The sequence below is a fragment of the Arachis hypogaea genome, chromosome 3, assembly GCF_003086295.3.
Source record: "Arachis hypogaea cultivar Tifrunner chromosome 3, arahy.Tifrunner.gnm2.J5K5, whole genome shotgun sequence".
Lineage (NCBI taxonomy): Eukaryota > Viridiplantae > Streptophyta > Magnoliopsida > Fabales > Fabaceae > Arachis > Arachis hypogaea.
Window position 1 is genome coordinate 128,306,948 of NC_092038.1, and position 18,951 is coordinate 128,325,898.

General features: G+C 35.2%; 3 protein-coding genes across 3 annotated transcripts; 2 read left to right on the top strand and 1 right to left on the bottom strand.

Annotated features, from left to right (window-relative positions):
* Positions 1-1,129: 1,129 nt before the first annotated feature.
* On the bottom strand, positions 1,130-2,599 carry LOC112791489 (dormancy-associated protein 1). Its single transcript, XM_025834346.2, has 2 exons — positions 1,528-2,599; positions 1,130-1,455 (listed from the first exon to the last, which is right to left on the bottom strand). Exons 1-2 carry the CDS (start codon positions 1,854-1,856, stop codon positions 1,419-1,421), a joined length of 366 nt encoding a protein of 121 aa, XP_025690131.1. The 5' UTR covers positions 1,857-2,599; the 3' UTR covers positions 1,130-1,418.
* Positions 2,600-7,680: 5,081 nt separating this feature from the next.
* Positions 7,681-9,384, top strand: LOC140183597 (uncharacterized). Its single transcript, XM_072232056.1, has 3 exons — positions 7,681-7,728; positions 7,787-8,294; positions 8,762-9,384. Exons 1-3 carry the CDS (start codon positions 7,681-7,683, stop codon positions 9,382-9,384), a joined length of 1,179 nt encoding a protein of 392 aa, XP_072088157.1.
* A 5,646-nt stretch (positions 9,385-15,030) lies between these two features.
* On the top strand, positions 15,031-17,995 carry LOC112791490 (receptor-like protein 4). The gene is made up of 8 exons (XM_025834347.3): positions 15,031-15,236; positions 15,394-16,446; positions 16,557-16,704; positions 16,856-16,927; positions 17,104-17,175; positions 17,262-17,333; positions 17,409-17,486; positions 17,580-17,995. Exons 1-8 carry the CDS (start codon positions 15,152-15,154, stop codon positions 17,884-17,886), a joined length of 1,887 nt encoding a protein of 628 aa, XP_025690132.1. The 5' UTR covers positions 15,031-15,151; the 3' UTR covers positions 17,887-17,995.
* Positions 17,996-18,951: the final 956 nt, after the last annotated feature.

Here is an 18,951-nt window from a genome sequence, read left to right on the forward strand (position 1 = left end):
TGGTAGTGGGGGCAAAATTTATATAACATCATAATTATTTTTATAATAAAAATAATATATGTATATAAAAAATTAAATATTAAATTATTTATTAATTATTATATATCTGTGTATAAATATATGTATTGTTTAACTTATTTTTAATGTGTATTTTATATTTTAGTATATATTTTATACAAATAATTATTTTTTATGTACATATAACATAACTATTGTTATGATTATATTTTATTATTGTAAAATATGATTAGCCTTCAAAATATCTAATATATAAATTACAATACTAAAATAGTAATTTAAATAATAATATATAATTTAAATTTCTATTATTTTAGGTTTTATATTTTAAAAAATTAAATAATTTTTTTGTTAACTACCATCAAAATTTCTCTCTTTTTATATATATTACTAAATAATTATTTAAAAATTCACTTCCTAACACAATTAGAAGTCCACTCTTATTTATATTTATAGTTAAAAAAGTTCTTTCAATTGATACAGTTGCTATGCAAAAATTAAAGTTAATTTGAAAAGAAGATAAATAATATTCTTTTGAGTTGATTTTTAAAAAAGAACACTAATTTCGTTTAAATTTGAGAATTGATCATTCTAAATTCTAACAAATTTCTAATATAAAATTTTTAAATTGACGATTAAGTACCAAAAGTTGAGTAAAAATTTATTGTGGGGTCAAATTTAATAATCTAATGGGGGCAAATAAATATTATTATCATGTATTACTCAAAAAAATTTCAAATTGTAGTGGGGGCGCTTGCCCCCACAACAATGTATGTAGAACCGTCCCTGACGCCAAATCAATGCGTGAAAAATCAAATAAAATAAATGATACTGCATAAATATTAGTCAGGATTTTGATAATTACAATGACTTATTCAACATCCTTTTTAATAAAGATTAAAGAAAGAAATGTGTTGTACATATATAATATAATATAAAAAGAGGAACCCGGTGGGCCATAAGCTTCAATTATTGTGATAATATGTTAGGATAATTATGAGAGTAATTGTTGACTAAGAAATCAGATATTCAGAAGAAGATCTGAAGCTTCATTTTGCAGTAGAGTTACATATTCAATTATTCTTGCGTAGTTGGAAGAAGAGATCGGAGATAAATTAAAAGGAAACACACGTTTATTAACATAAGATAGATAGATAAACATTATTTCAACTCATAAGCAAGTTGATGATGAGGGTGTCTAGATCTGGCTAAAACAGGGGAGATTATTAAGTAGTAGGTAAAGTTAAATACCACTTAAAACATGACATAACAGTGCACTCATCATAATCAGCATAAAAAACTAGATAGATTAAGACCACAGACCAAACAAGCAGACTAAAAAGCAAAGGACGCTATTTACACATGCAAGACCTTGACCACGGAAGACGGTGATCCACTCCTTAGCGGTGCTTGCTCCTTGTCTCACCACTGTAGAGCCTGCATGCCAAAATCAAATCAGTTGGAAAGTTGAGAAATAATAATATAGCAGTTAGCTTAGGGTATTATTACCAGTCATAGACAGTAGGAGAATTGGGGAGTGGTTTGTCAAAGTAATCAGAACCGATGGTCTTAGTGGCGGAGTTGCTGCCAGGATGGAAGACGCTCCTCCAAACGTTGTCAGGTTTACGCGGCGTGGCAGAGAGCGGTGTTGTTGGGGTCCCCGGGGTTGTAGGTGTGGCGGGCATAGACATGGATCTCTGGTACTTGTTATCAGTTTCAGATGTTATGGCTTTGATGTTCAAGGGCTGGGAGGTGGTGATCTTCCTCAGCTTCCCAAGCCCGCGATCCGGTTGCTGCCGTGCCACCACGTCATCCCACAGCTTCTCTAACAGAACCATCTTCGCTACTCTCAATCTCTCCTCTCTCTCTCTCTCTCTCTCGGAATTTTTCACTATTATATATGCCAACAACACTCTCTCACTTAAAATATCTCAAATCACTATTATACTACAATCCGACATAAATATATAAAAAAATAGGAAGTATAGAGAGCGAATGGTATATCTATATAATGTATATAATGGAGTTTAAGAATATTTGATTTAGTAGGATATCAGATATTTATTATTCTTGATATTCGAATAATTGTTCTGGATACTATAGATATAATTAGTAGTATTGTATTCTAAATATTTATTTTTTAACTCATATTAAATCAAATAAATAATCTATTATATATATTGTATAAATATTTTATTGATTTATAAAAAATAATTTTAGAAAATTTATATTTTTAATAAAATAAAAGTGGGACATTTAGTAATATACAAATATTAATTATTTAACATTTTTTAAATTTATTCTACAATTTTATTTATTTATTTTAATGCTTCATATCGGTGACAATTATAATATTGTTTTGTCGTGATATGGAATGAATGATGATAGTACTGTACTGACTACTGAGAATAGTTAGAGGGGAAGAAGGAGAAGAAAGTGGATAAGGATGAAGAGTGGGTAAGATGTAATTTTAGTTGCTCATTTGTCCTATTCCCCTGGCAAATTACTTTCTAGCCCCCCAAGGCCCACCCACACTTTTTTTTGGGTATACGGCCCACCCACACTTTTATTTTGCGATCTCGTAGCAAATACCCACACTTTTTTTTTTTTTATATCATCAAAAAAAAAATATCTAATAATTTTTAATTAATATATGTACACTAAAAATTAAAAAATTGATTTTATAGTATTTATTTTTAGTGTTTAATTTTTTATTTAACTTATCTTTATAATATATTTTAAATTTATTAATTTTTATATTTTTAAATTAAATATTAATTATTAAATATTTTTTAGCAATTCGACACCAAGTTTTTAGATACCATAAGAAACATCAGATTAAAATCATGGTTACTAGATCTAGTCGCCCACAGACAAAAAAATCCATCGGCCTACTCCATTTCATGCGTTTAGATAAATCTACAGTAGGAAACAAAAAAAAAACACTACATTATGATTTAGATAATCAGATTTGGTCAGGTCCAAAAAAAAAAAAAGATAATCAGATTTGGTTGGATTAATTTCTTTTGATAAAAAAAAATAGTTTTCTTAAATTTTAAATATGTTTAGATATGTTTTTGAAAACTATTTTTATTAAAATAATAAATTATTTATTTTTTATAAAATCAATAATACTTTATTTTTCCAAAAAATGGAAATTGTTTAAATTATTTTCTTTATAAAAATTATCTTTTATCATCATCAATAATTATAATTATTTTTAAATTTTTCTTTTTATGTTTTTCAATTATTTCTTTTTTTTAGAGATAAAGAATATTATTTATTTTTTTATATATTTATTATATTTCTCGTCATAAAAAATATAAGAACAACTCTAATGAGATATTTTTTAGTATTATTTCTAACATATACAATAATTAAATTAGTTTAAAATTAAAATTTGCATTAAATACAATATCTAAAATAAGACCGATATCAGTAAAAGAGACTATATCACTTTAAAAAAAGAAAGACCAAATACTATTACTTGTACAACACATTAAATAAAGGGTATAATATATTTTTTGTCCCTAAAGTTTGACAAAAGTTTTAAAAATACCTCTAAGTTTTATTTTGTTTCAATTTTGTCCCAAAAATTTTCGATTTGCATCAAATATACTCCTGACAACTAATTTTTCAAAAAATTTCAGACCAATTCAACAACAATTTCATAATAACAACCTTCAATACAAACAAATCAAATATAATTTTTATATATTATTGTTAAATTGGTCTTAAACTTTATGAAAATTTAGCCGTCAAGAATATATTTGATGCAAATTGAAAATTTTTGGGACAAAATTAAAATAAAATAAAATTTAGGAGTATTTTTAAATTTTTTACCAAACTTCAGGGACAAAAAATATACTTTACTCTTAGATAAAATAATTAAAGATGATATAAAATTGAAATTGAGTTGAGACCAAATATTAAAAAATAAATCTCACATTGAGTTTTAAATTAAATTTTATGATAAATAATTTTACAAATGCTTATACGCCATCTTGTAAGACTCAACAAAATTGAAGTAATAAACACCGGATATATTCTAAGAAGTGTTTACAATTATAATGTACAGATACGGACACGACACGATATAAGATATATTGATACACGAATTTTAAAATACACACACGCACGCACGCACGCACGCACACACATATATATAATATAAAGTATTTTTAGATAAATCATAATGATACGTTGATATTTTATTGATATTAAAACATAAATTAATTTTTAATTATTTTTATTATCTTATTTTAATTATATAAAGTATTTAAAATATTTTTTATTTTAGTAAATAACAATATATACTATTTTTAAATTTATTTTAAGAATATATCTTAAGAATAAGACTGGACACGTTGATACATGATGGTATTTAAGTGTATCCAAAGATGTCCGAAAATTTTTTTATTTTTTATTAAGATACGGTTAGACGCGATAGAAACACGTGTCAGACGAATGTCAATGAGTATCGTATCCGAAATAAAAATAAATATTAGAATAAAATATCCGTACTTTATAGATTTACGAGCTTATTAAAACAAGAAAATAAGTACAGGAGGCTAAGTATAGGAGGGATATCTCTAAGGGGAAGAAGATACTGGAAAGCGAAGGTACAAAAAGGAGATCAGACACTAAGACGGTTGATGGTGGGGAATCTCATGTCAAGAATGGGAATCCTTTGGCAGAAAGGGTGGTTGATTGGGGGATAAGTACTGCTCAGACTAAGGATGATCTGGTTGGAAGCAAAGCTTTAGAAAATGTGAATCTTCTCACGGAAGTAGGTTGCTGAAGGATATAAAGGGCTTGGGGGCAAGGGAAATACAGGCTACGGTGGCAGAGCATAATTGGGACTGGCTGCAGCGGAGTATTGTTGGGAGTACCATGAAGGCTATTGATTTCTACTTGTTGAACGCCATAGCTCGAACGGAATGGCCTAACGTAGTAAAGGTTTGTGAGTTGGGGGCGTACAAAGCCTTGTTAGTCTTTGATAGCACACACAGTGCGGACGAGGCGCTCACTCTTAACATGAATGGTCTCTTGAAGTTTTTTCATCGAGTATGACGATAGAGTGAGAACGACCGGTGTGACAAGAGAAGAGTATGGCTCGAGTGCATCGGAGTTTCGATACATATCTGGTCCGAAGCTACGTTCCGTCTTATTGGTGAACAATAGGGAGAGGTGGTGGTTTGTGAGCAGGCAACAATTTCATGCTTGTTGTTTGATGCTAGCCGTGTGCTGATTGATATGAGTAGGTTTGATGTCATTCATGAAAAGATTTGCATTCTCATAGGCACGGCTAGGTTTGAGGTGTTTGTTTCAGGGGTGGGGAATGGGGGTTATGCATCTTTGGGTTGTGTAATGAAAGATGGGGTCAAATGGAACCAAGGACTCTTTCTCGAAGGAGGTTCTGTTGCTATGGGCCGTAAAAGTATTGCTGATGCTAACTGTAGTACTGGGCAGCTGGACAGACGGGATGCAGCAGCGGAGGTGATGTTGCCACTGAGAAGGGAGGAAGAATAGCTTAAGGGTAGAATTGTAATTTCCTCGAAAGATTTAAATGAGTGGAGTAACAAACTTTCGATTTCTAAAACGGTTAGGCCTATAATTAAGGGTGTCGATCTCAATATATCACAGGCGGATATTGCGGGATTACCCGCTAACGGTGCAGACACTGATTCAGATAGGACTGTGTTCTGGGACTTCGTTGGTGGGCAGATAGATAATGAAGCAGATGTCACTAGTAATGCTAGGAGGAGTGTGGGTCCTAGCGAGGTCTATTCTTGTCCTACTAGATTTGGGGCCCAAACTATTAAATCCAAGGATAAGGAGTATCCTTTGGGCTTCAACCAATGCGGCCCACCAGAAGGGTTAGCGGGGAGGCATGAACTGGACTGGCCTGCGAGTAGCTTGGAGCGGGAACCTCACAGGGTCCGACCCGAAGACTGAGATAGAGGGGTTACGAGGAACGATGTTGGTGAGACCCTCCAAGGCAGCGCGGATATTCTCAGCGTGAGGGGAAGACAGACAACGCGCGCGGGGTTCTTTTCGGAGGAAGGGGTTAATCCAAGTGACGCGGTAGGGTGCGGGGGGCAGGGACGGCCGACGCCTTACGAGAAAAGGGATAGGTTGAGCATTAACCGGGCTATCGGTGGGGAGCCGAGCTCGATGCCGCTGACCATTATGCTTGTTGACGGGCGAACGAAGCTGCTAAGGACGACGAACATCAGCCTTGCGGGGGGAAGCGAGATGGTGGTAGGAGAGACAGATCTGGATGGGGGCGAGGCGTGGAATACTGTATCTGGGGGCTTGGGGGTCGCGGATGGGCAGCGGGTCGCAGGTGGTTTAGGACTGATGGGGACATCGGTTTTGGAAAATGCGGGGACTGGGGAAGCACTGGACAATTTGGGGGATGAACGAGTTGATGCTAAGGATGACGCTAGTTCTGAAACGTCTGAAATTAAATGGGCAGAGGACGTGGAAGAAAACAGGAAGGCTTGAGATCTAGCTGTGGAATCTAGAGCTGGGCAATACGATGAGGAAGATAATATCATGATGATACTTCAGGAGCAGAATGAGGCAATAGCACTGAAGAAAAAGCAGGCTAAACAGAAAGAGAAAATTAGAAGAAGTCGTCTGAAAATCGGAAAAAGGTGTGTACAACTGTTTTAAAATGATTTTTTCATCTTGGAATGTTAGGGGGTTGGCGGGAATTGGAAAATTGAGTATGGTGAAGAACTTTAGGAAGAAATTTAATTTGCATATATTAGGTTTGATAGAGACAAAAAAAGAGGTTCTGACTAAATTTGATGTCGTGCAACTGTGGGGTAATGATGTAGTGGGTTGGGAGTTTTTGGGAGCGAAAGGTGCTTCTGACGGTCTGCTGTTGATGTGGGATGCAATGGTGTTTAACATAAGTAACTGTTATAAAGGAGCTAGGTGGTTATGTGTGGATGGAGTGCTGGTAAAAAATAATTTTCGGTGTGCATTCTGTTTGGTGTATTGCAAGCATGTCAGGGAAGAAAAGCTTGTTGTGGGGAAGAGCTAAGCTTCATGTCCGAATTATGTCAAGTACCTTTTTGCTTTATGGGAAATTTTAACGAGATTGTTCAAATAAAGGAGAGGAAAGAGACTACTTCTCTGCCGGTGTCCGCAATAAAGTTTACATCTTGGATACAAGATATGGAGCTAGTGGATCTAGCTTTATCTGATCGTAGGTTCACATGGTTCAAGGGCCAGTCATGTAGTCGTATCGATAGAATTCTAGTTAGTTTGGAGTGGCTAGAAAAGTTTCCTGAAACAAGGTTACGGGGAGAACCAAGAGGCTTGTCAGACCATTGTCCAATGATTATGGATGTCACAAGGATGGGAGGGGGCCCAATGCCTTTTCCGAGATTGGATTCTTGGTTTACTCATGATGGTTTTTTTAGGATGGTAAAGCATGAGTGGAGTCGCTTAGGGGAGGCTCAATTCTTAGACAAGCTGAAGGCTATGACAGTTCCACTGCGTAGATATACAGAATTTTGGAGACCTGGACATGAGGATTAATAGGTTTGAAGAGGAGATTAGAAAAGTCGATGATATGGTGAGCAACAGAGTGCATGATGGAACAGCAGAAGCAAGAAGGAAGGCGCTTGTGAGTTCTTGTAAGAAATGGTATATCAGGACGGAGTTACATTGGAAGCAGATGTCACGCTCCAGGCATGCTAAGGAGATGGACAAAAACACTAGGTACTTCTACAATATAGCCTCGGCATAGAGGAGGAACAATCGGATTGATGGCTTGAGGATCCATGGAAGATTAGTAAGAAATCAATCCCGGATTAAGGTTGCTAGAAGAGATTTCTACAAGGACTTCTACCATCAGGAGACCTCCCCTAATATAGGTTTTCAGGATGGGTTGGTGAGGCAGATAACTGAGGAAGAGGCAATAGGGCTGAAGTTGATGCCAACTGCTGAAGAAATAAGAATGCAGTGTAGGATTTGTGAGTCAACAAAAGCACCAGGGTGTGATGGGTATAATATGAATTTCATTAAGAAGTATTGGGACGAAGTTGGGAAGGATTTCATTGAAGCAGTGATGGAGTTCTTCCGATCAGCTAGGCTACCTAAGGATTCGAATGTTACTTGGGTGGCATTGGCACCGAAGTTTGTTGGAGCTACTGAAATAAAAGATCTTCGGCCAATTAGTATGGTGGGTTGTGTGTATAAGGTCATATCTAAGGTGTTGGTTCAGAGGATGCGGCATGTAATGTCAGGCTTAGTAGGTGAGACTCAGAGTGCTTTTGTGCAAGGCAGGAAAATTCATGATGGGGGCTTTGATAGCCTGTGAAACTGTGCAGTGGGTTAAGTCAAGAAAAAGGAGCTCAGGGATAATTAAACTAGACTTTCAAAAAGCTTATGATAGGGTCAAATGGAGTTTTGTTGATATAGTTTTGCAGAAGATGGGATTTTTGCCAGAAGTGGCGGAGGTGGATTAAGGAGTGTGTATGCTCTGCATCTATGTCGATGCTTATAAATGGGTCCCCATCTAAGCCTTTCAAAATGGAAAGGGGCCTACGATAAGGAGATCCTTTGTCGCCCTTTCTGTTTGTGCTAATTGTTGATGTTCTTCATAAAATGATCGGGGAGGCGGTGAGGAATGGGCGCATTTCTCCGCTGTTGGTTGGACGGGATAATGTTTAGCTGTCGCACTTGCAGTTTGCGGATGATACTATACTTTTTTGTCCTCCAGAGGAAGAGACTATCAGGAATTACAAGCGTCTACTGCACTACTTTGAGATGATGTCTGGGTTGAATATTAATTTTGAGAAGTCCAGTTTCATCCCAGTTAATTGTGAACAGTGTTGGACGCAGCAGATGTGTCATTTGTTGGGATGCAAGGAAGCCTCTCTACCAGTCCGATACCTGGGCATCTCGGTGGGAGCAAATCCGAGGTTAGTTAAGACTTGGAAACCAGTTATTGATAAGGTGGAAGGAAAGTTGAGTTTGTGGAAGGCAAAGACCCTCAATAAAGTGGGTAAGCTAGTTCTCATTAAGTCTATTCTCAATAGCCTGCCTATATACTATCTTAGCTTGTACAAGATGTCGAAGACAGTAGCGGAGAAGTTGAGTTTATTACAAAGACAGTTTTTGTGGAGTAATGAGGATGGAAAGGTTGGGATGCCACTAGTGAGATGGGAGGTAGTGATGGCTCCTAGAAAGGCGGGTGGATTTGGAGTGGGAGATGCAGTGATCAGGAATACAGCTCTTCTGTTTAAGTGGTGGTGGAGCTTTTCGAAAGAGGATTGTCCCTTGTGGAAGAGAATTGTATGCTCTTGTCATAACATGAATCCTTTTGAGATGCTGTGTGGCTAGCCTATTCCTATAAAAAGAGACCATTGAAAATATATTTGTCAGCTTCAAATCAGGGAGCCACAAATCAGAGAGAAGATAATCAGAGGTTTGTCTATGAATATAGGGAATGGCAGAACAATTCCGTTCTGAGAGGATGCTTGGTTACCTAGTGGTATGTTAAAAGATAAGTTTCCAAGACTTTTCTTAGTCTCAAACCTTAAAGGATCTGTTATAGAGGATTACAAATTTTGGAATGGATTAGAATAGATATAGAGCTTCCAATGAAGGAGAGAGTTATTTCAATGGAAGAGAGAGTTAATTCAACGGTAAATAATCACTTAAAAATAAGATCAGTTCTTGCTTATATATATGGTTTTACATACAATGATAATCACATTGGTTAAAGCAATGACATTTACACGGTGCGTAATTGATTCGAGTGCGTGATTTAACCCAGTCAATCTCCATCATGCAACTAGACCTGTTGAAATAGGGCCAGTTAACTTAATCATAGTAAGATGATAGCGGTTAGTGAGTTGTTTTAGTAAGCTATTTAATTTAGTCACAGTTCAGTTATTCTTCTACTATATAGATAGTAAGTAGTCATTGGCTGATATCACCACTCTCCACATTATTAATGAGCCAAATTTCATGCTTAAAATCATTGTTCCACTTTCAAGCATGAGGGAGTGAGAATTTTACATTGTCTAAGATAAAGTGTTGACATCTTGTAGTTAGAGTTACTTCAGAAAAAAAAAAAATTGCAAAAGTTGAATTAATCCAATCTTAGGAAATGTGAAGGGTCGCTCATCAGTTAGGCCTCAATCTCCCCATGAAAAAATATGCAAGAAAATAATAATAATAATAATAATAATAATAATAATAATAATAATAATAATAATAATAATAATAATAATAATAACAACGATTGCACCGATTTCATTAGAAATAGAATTAAAGTTAAAAGTCAAATCACAATATATAAATAATGCAGGCCACGGCCTAGCTAGTATATTATCCTGGTTGATAAACAATAAGGTTAAGCAATGCAACCATGCATGCAAGAAACTAGAATAGGAAAAAACGGTGATGAGTAGCATCAATGTATCATGATGCAATCAAAATTTCAGCGTAATTAGAGAAATAACCGACACACTTTCCAGCCTCGAAGGATCGGCTGAGCTGCTTCTTGATAGAACTATAGGGGCACAATGCAACCACAATATATACATATATATAGAGAACAGTTTGAGATTATTTGAAAATGACATGAACAATTTATAATAAATTACTACTATATTTGTTAGTTTCTGTGTCTTTTCTAGCACACGTGTATCACTCTCCCATTATTGTAAGACAATACAAGATGGCTATCCCAAAAGGAGGAAAGACAAGACAAAAAAACAAACAACTCTTGAGGGCGGCAAAACACTACATCCAACCTCGTATATATATAAATTGCAGCCACATAACCAATTTGATCAAAATAAAATGGGTACTCGTCAAGGAAACAACAATCATAAGGTAGCCGATCATCATAGAATTTCAGATTTTTCCCTTGACTCAATCTCACTCTCTTTTGCTGGTCTTGTTTCTATCCAAGACCAGCAGCAGCAACAACAACCAAGTCCCACTGTTAATAATAATCAAAATGAACACCACATGCACAATCACCATAACCATAACCTAAGCAGCTATAAGCTTCCAGAACCAGACTTCGAATTCACCACCAACAAAGCTTCTTCAGAGCCTAAGAATTCTGGTGCTGCTGTGTTGATTTCCAATGGTCAACTCGTACCACAATCATCACAACCAAATCGATCACCTTTGAACCAAATTCCTCAAGGTACCTTAGGGACATATCTAGCAACTGATGATCATCATCATCATCAGCAGCAGCAGCAGCGTCCTCGTCCACGTCATCATCAATTGAGTAGCAGCATGCCAAGTGGACAAAGAGGGAACCCAAGGAAATATCATTATGAAGCACTTGGCAAAGCAAGGAAGCATTATGATGAAGGGGATGATTATGATTATGATGATGATGATAAGAAAAAGAAGAAGAAGAAATCGTTTGGGAAGAAAGCGTTGAGGTCTTTTATATCACCGTGCCGCGATTGCAAGGCCATTCAAGCAAGTTCAGTTAATAAATATTCCAAGACCCCCCAAGTTTCAAAATATGGCGAGTAATTAAATGTTCTCAATTATTAGTATTGTTGCATGCATGCATAATCGATCATAATTACGTACCGTTCGAATAACTAGTAAATCTTAAGATCCATACTATTCTCCTTTCTTATATATTTGGTTTCTCAAAACTACAAAGATAATATGTGTTCTGTTTCGTGTTATCAAGGACATGCTCGATTGATCACCTTTACATTGGTTATTACCCATCCAGTTATCTAATTTTTTATTTCTTCGCTAACTGAATCTGTGTAGACATTCACCTCTTCTTAATTCTCTAATCTTTGATAATTATTACAACATTTGCCATCAATAATCATTATATTAGAAATATGGATTACTTTTTAATAAATCCAGCACAAAATATCAATGTCATCGTTAGTTATTATTTTAATACAAGTATTTTACCAACTAAACATACACAAGAAAATGGTTTACTTATATAAGTTATTCTTTAGAATACCATTTTCAAAAAAGAAAAAAGTTCATGTTAGTAACTTTTATTGATATTGGCCAGTAATTTTAGCCAATGCACATATTGTACTGGTGTATATATTCAGGTCCGTTTCGGAAATTTTAGAAGTAACTTTTTTTAACTTTTGACTTATAAAAAGTAGTAGTATTAATGTCTGGTGCAATTTTTAAAACTAAATTATAACTTTCTAAAAAGTTATTTGGGAGCTTTTAATACTTCTACTTTTCATCACATTTCTATAAAATAAACACTTTTAGAGTTAAAAATTCAAACACAAAATAACTTATTTATAAATTACTTTTAACATAGTCATTTATTGTTTAAGTTATTTTATCAAAAAGAATTTAATTAAGTTGGTTACCCAAACTATACTTAGAGTCTTTTTCTTAATTTCAACTTATAAAAATAATTAAATAAGCCAATGCTTAAGTACTTGCAAAAGAAAAAAAAAAAACTTGTACTGGTTTTATGGTATTGAACTATTGACGAAATAAGAAAACGAACTTGTGAAACAAACGCACTGATAAGAGCTTTGTGCTTTGTCTGTCCCTGGCGTGGGCTTTGTGTAATGTGGGCCATAAAATCTTCCAGTAACTTTTGGGCTTTGGTGTTATTGAAATCCAGCTTCAGAGTTTCGGAGACCTGATTAAAAAAAAATTCTATGATATTTTTTGTTTTAGTACTTAAATTGTCTAAATTTATTTTTTAAAGTAAAAAATTAAATATTAACTAATGACCTATTTTGAAAAATTAAGTATCATCTATAAAATGGATTTGAATCTTCTAAAATTTGAATTTAAATTTAAAAAGTAAAATATAATTTCTCACCATTTATTTCATAGATCGTACAAAAAAATAATATAAGAGAGAAACTATTCAAATATGAGAGATTATACTTTATTTTCTAAGTGAAAATTTAAAATTTAGAAATTCAAATTCTTATAAAATACTATAGGAATTACTAAAAAAATTGAATGTAAAAAGTTTTAATCGATGCACAAAAATCTATGAAGTTTGAAAACAAGGAAAGTGATTTTTTTTATTTTTTGTAAATTGTAAAATTTGGTAACAAGAAAAATTTATGAAAACTCGTGCATTGTATATATTGTTTTTCACTTTTTAATGTTTTATCTTAAAATTAATAAGCTTTACTCTTTATTAAGAGTGTACATACAAGATAGTATTCCTCCAATAAACGTAACTAGTTGGCTACATCCAGTGAAGAAGAAGAAGGTGGTGGGTCCCAAAATCCTCCATTATGTCCTCCGACGATTGCGCGCTAATGTGTCCTGCCGTCCTGCAAGTTGGTCAAATGTCTAAAAAGTTCAGCCAACGCATCTCTCAACCATTCTACTACCATAAGGTCCCATCTATTCAATTAATGAAATTAAACCAATTAATTACGGTAGATTTTCTTAGCTGGATATATAGGCCGCTATTAATTGCAACTAATGATATGTAACCAATGCAAAATGCTCAAGTAAATTATGCATGCATAAAAGAGTTGTGAATCATAATCATAACAACGTAAATATTACTTATAGTATGAGCTGTAATAGATATAGTTTCCACATAATTTAAAGGCATGACGGTTATGCAAATAAAAGATATAATTAGGTAGTAATATGCGCGTGAGTAGCACCTTGTATAGTGTATAGAGTTAATCATAGATTGTGGCGCGCAAGTCAACTATATGAAGAACAAGAATTAGTGTATAAGGTAGCGTTTGTTTTTGGAGACAGGACACGGAGACATGGACAGCACATTTTTAAAAAGCGTTTGGAAGCAAAGACATGGACACTGAATATATTGTCTCCGGGACAGTTTTTTATACTTTTGTGTCCACTCTTTTACGAAAGACAATTATGAACACGGGATTTGGAAGAGGGACATAGACTGTTTTTATGAATTTTTTTCTTTTTTGTCCATGGTGCTATTTTTTATTATTCCACTGTTACCCCTTCTTATTTTTCCTATTTTGCGTTGTTCTCAGAAAGTATTTTTTTTACTCCATGCTCTTTTTCTATCTCTACGTTCTTTTTCTTTCTCTTTTTTCTCAAGTACTCTCTCCTTTTTATAAAAATTTTTATTGAACTGGATAATTTCTTTTTTTTTATCATTCTTACTTCAACATCATTTTAACCTTATATTATATTATTTGATTTGTAATAAAAATAATAACAAAAACAATTAGTCTGGAGACTTTTAAAAGATAAATATTATAAAGGTAAAATTGATATTTTAAAATGCTAAAAAATAATTTATAAATTGTAATTGATTTTATATAATTTAAAGAAAAATTAATTTTTTGAAAAGAAAAATAAAATTTTAGATAAAAAAAATTAATTTTCTAAATAAAAATAGATTTTTATGTGCAAAAATTAATTTTTTTCCATTTAAAAATGGATTCTTTTTTTTAAATTGATTTTGTATTTAAAATTAATTTGGCTTATTAACCTAAATAAATTTTTTTATTAATCAAACTTAGATTTTTTTTGTTAATATTAACCATATGTATTCCTACATATGAATAATAAATTTAAAAAAAATAATTATATTTATAAATTTTATTTTAATATAAATACTATTATATAATTTTTTATTAAAATTTTTTACTGCTTCAAATATTTTTTTCAAGTTCCCACTGTCTGTACTCTTACTACGTACTCTCATTATTTATTAAATTAGTTTATACTAAAAAATTTGGAATTATATGGCTATTTTAGTCATTTTATATAATATTTTAGTCTTGTCTATGTGTATCCAAACATAATATTGGACATTACATTAGTGTCCTATCCATTGTATCCAAACACGATACACAAAATATAATTTTTAATGTCTCTGTCCTATTGTCTTTGTCTCAGTGTCCTGTTCTGTCGTGTCTCTACAAACAAACGCTACCTAACAGAACAGAAGACAATACTAAACAACAATGCGGCAAAGACCACGCTGCACGTTCTCTTTTCTCTATTTTTCTTCTCAAAAAGCAAGTAGCTATGATTACATACACCGATACACATACACTTGATTTGAATTAAAGAAAACAAAAGAAAAGAAAAAGAAGGCAGCATCTTGTAGAGAGAGAGAGAGAGAGATAACACTACACTAACGCACACCATCACAATGCTCCTTAGATTTCTTGTGCCATGGATGCTCTTCTGCTTCTTCCTCCTCTGTTTCGCTTCTCTCTCCTCTTCAGCTAACCAAGGTCAGCTTTCTCTATTCCTTGACCCGATTGTTGTGTACTCAACTACCACCTCTTTTATATGCTTTATTTTCCATGTTCCCATTTAGAATTTAGAATTACTCATGTTGAAGTTGAACTATGTAGCCTTATGCAATCAAATTTCAATTTTACTGGGCAGCCCCATATGCTTTGCGCTTAAGCTGTGGGGCAGAACAGAATGTTGAAACAAGACCAACCAGCACCATTTGGCACAAAGATTTTGGATACAGCGGAGGAATATCCACCAATGCAACTCATCCTAGTTACATTACTCCACCACTCCCAACTCTCCGCTATTTCCCTTTGTCCCAGGGCCCTCAAAATTGTTACAACTTTGATGGAGTCCCAAAGGGTCACTACTCAATCAGAATCTTCTTTGGACTAATTGATGAGCTTGGGAATAGCACTGAGCCCTTATTTGACATCTCCATTGAAGGCACTCAAACACATTCATTGAACCCTGGTTGGAGCACTCAGGATGATCAAGTGTTTGCTGAGGCCATTGTGTTCCTCACCAATGATTCTATCTCAATCTGTTTTCACAGCACAGGTCACGGCGATCCGGCCATTCTTTCCATTGAGATCCTTCGGATTGATGATAAGGCCTATTATTTTGTCCCAGGGTGGAGTGATGGAGTTATGCTTAGAACTGTTAAGAGACTGAGTTGTGGTTATGGCCAGTCACGATTTGGCGTGGACTATAATGGGGATCCAAGGGGAGGAGACAGGTTTTGGCAACACAGTAAGGGATTTGGTCAGTATTCAGACGAGCCTAGATCAGTCGAAACCAGAATCAAACTGGCTACAATGCCACCAAACTTCTACCCTGCCGCGCTTTATCAGTCCGCGGTTGTTAGTACTGATACTCAGCCTGATTTAACATACACATTGGAGGTGGATCCCAACAGAAACTATTCTATTTGGTTGCATTTCGCAGAGATTGAGAACTCGGTGACTGATGCAGGGCAAAGGGTGTTTGACATTGTGCTGAATGGTGATGTTGCCTTCAGAGATGTTGACATTGTGAAAATGAGTGGGGATCGTTATACTGCACTAGTGCTGAATAAAACTGTTAATGTTGATGGGAGGATACTGACAATAACATTGACCCCAAAGCAAGGTAGAGCTATGATCAGTGCCATTGAGATATTTGAAGTTATAATGGCTGAGTCAAAAACTTTACCGGAGGAAGGTATTCATGCACATCCCTGGTCCCTACTATTGTTAGTTTAGTTTATTGTACTGTGAAATGTGAATGCATAGCAACTTCTGAAAGTTGGTAACTGTTGTTATTTAATCTAGTAAGTGCATTGCAAACATTGAAGAAGGCGTTGGGGCTTCCTCCCAGGCTTGGATGGAATGGTGATCCCTGTGTTCCTCAACAACATCCATGGAGTGGAGTGGATTGCCAATTAGACAAAAGTAGCAGCAGATGGGTCATTGATGGAATGTAATTTCTTTTGTCCTTACCTGTACTACTTGATTAGCAAAGGGATTCTTGGTACCACTAAAGCATTAAAATGTGTGCTTGTGTTGAATAATGAATATTATTTGATCTCAATATCTTGATTAAGTAGTGCTTGATCTGTTGATGACAACAGTGGTCTTGACAATCAAGGTCTCAAGGGTTTCTTGCCAAATGACATATCCAGACTGCGAAATCTACAAACCCTGTGAGTTCATCAATTTATGCCTTATGTGTATGTAAGTTGATCAAAATAAATAGTCCCAAGTTCCCAACTTTCCATTTTTCCTACTTTAAAATATTGTTCTCTAATAAAATATATATCACCACCCGTAAGTTCATATGCCCATTCCTTTGCTTATTATTATGGCATGTGAATTGCAGAAACTTGAGTACAAACAGCATCCATGGAGAAATCCCATCCTCACTAAGTGAATTAACTAGTCTGCAAGTACTGTAAGTGACATGTTCTCATTATAATCGACTTGGTTTGTTTATCATAGTAATGCAGTTTCTAAATGGCATAATAATCAATGATGCAGTGATCTGTCCTATAACTTTTTGGAAGGAGCAATCCCAGAAAGTCTTGGAGAGTTGACATCATTACAGAGACTGTAAGATTGTCTAAAGTTGAAGAAATGAAACTTATAAGACAATGAGAAATCAGTACTAAAGTTGTGTGGATGCAGGAACCTAAATGGGAATAGGCTGTCTGGAAGTGTTCCAGCAAGTCTAGGAGGAAGACTATTGCACAGAGCTAGCTTCAAGTATGTTATGTTATTATGAATGAATGATTAATGTTGAGAATAAAGAATACGCAAAACACAATGTAATGTTGATATTGTTTTGGGTGCACGCAGTTTTACGGATAACAGAGGACTGTGTGGTATACCTGGTTTACCTAGCTGTGGACGTGGTCTCTCTGGGGGTGATAGAGCGGGCATTGGATTAGGTGTTAGTTTCATGGCGGTGGCACTTGTGGGAGGATCAGTTTGCTGGTGGAGAAGGCGCAACAACATTCTGCGAGCTCAACAAATTGCAGGAAAGTCAGCAGCATATGCAAAAGCCAGGACTCATTATTCACGTGACATCCAGATGACAAGGCATCATCATCATCATACTCATACCCACACTGCCGTTGAGAATGGCCCTATATTACTTTCATGATATTTTCTTATGTGTAATTTGTGTAAATCAGCAAAGTTTTGTCCATCAAAGAAACTGGGCTCCTACTTGGGTTGGGCCTCAATTGGACTTAAGGCACATCTTTGATAAATGAAGAGTGTGTTGTTAATGAAGGACAGAAAAATAAAAAGAAGAAAGGTGAAAAAAGTAGAAAGGGAGAGGTAAATGGGAATTCACGGGAACATTATTAGAGGGTCCCCGTTGTCAATTGTCATTATACGAAACCGGCTGCAAATACACTGTGTTCGTCTCTGCACTCACTACTCTGAATGTGCAGAGTCCCCGCAGTTCTCCGCTCGGAATTTATTCCCCTTTCATTCAACTTCACAAAATGAGGGGAGGGGCCTGTGCTTGTGATGTGAGAAAGAGAAAGAGATGTGTATTATGTAACACCTCAAAAATCCAATCCAACTGAGTCAAACACGCCAACCAGACCAACCCTATTTTTTTCGCCTGTTCCCTGCAACTCAGACACGTTTCCACGTGGGGTTCCTTCTCCATTCACCTCACAACACCACCATCTTCTCCTCCACTTTAATTCACTTCTAATTAAAAGTTACGGTTTCAATGAGGGGGAATACTAGTAGAACTCAAATTTGATTTGCTGCTAACATTTATGGTAACAATTACGGTGTCAGGCGCCGCTCAGCTATATATATGCAGTACAAGTGAATAGGGCATACGTCACGCTCCCCATTTTAGCTCCACCCTGCGCTCAGCACTCAGGAGGCGGCTCTGCCTCCCTACTTAACCACCTCTTATTGTTATTGGGCCCCACCTCCTCCTCAGCCGTTTGATCAACAGTGTGGAACTAAAACAACAATCACACGGTCCACATGAGGACTGTGTTGTCGCTAGCACCCAATACAAAAGAGCCGTGCCGTCCAACCGACGATTACGCGAGCTAGGTGGACACTCGAGAGAGTGCTTTGTGGGTCCCTCCACATTTTCACTCTACTTTAGTGTTGAATTATTTCAGCCATAAGGCTTTGTATGGATAGAGGAAAGAAAATGGAAGGAAAGAAAATGAGTGGAAAGAAAATAAAA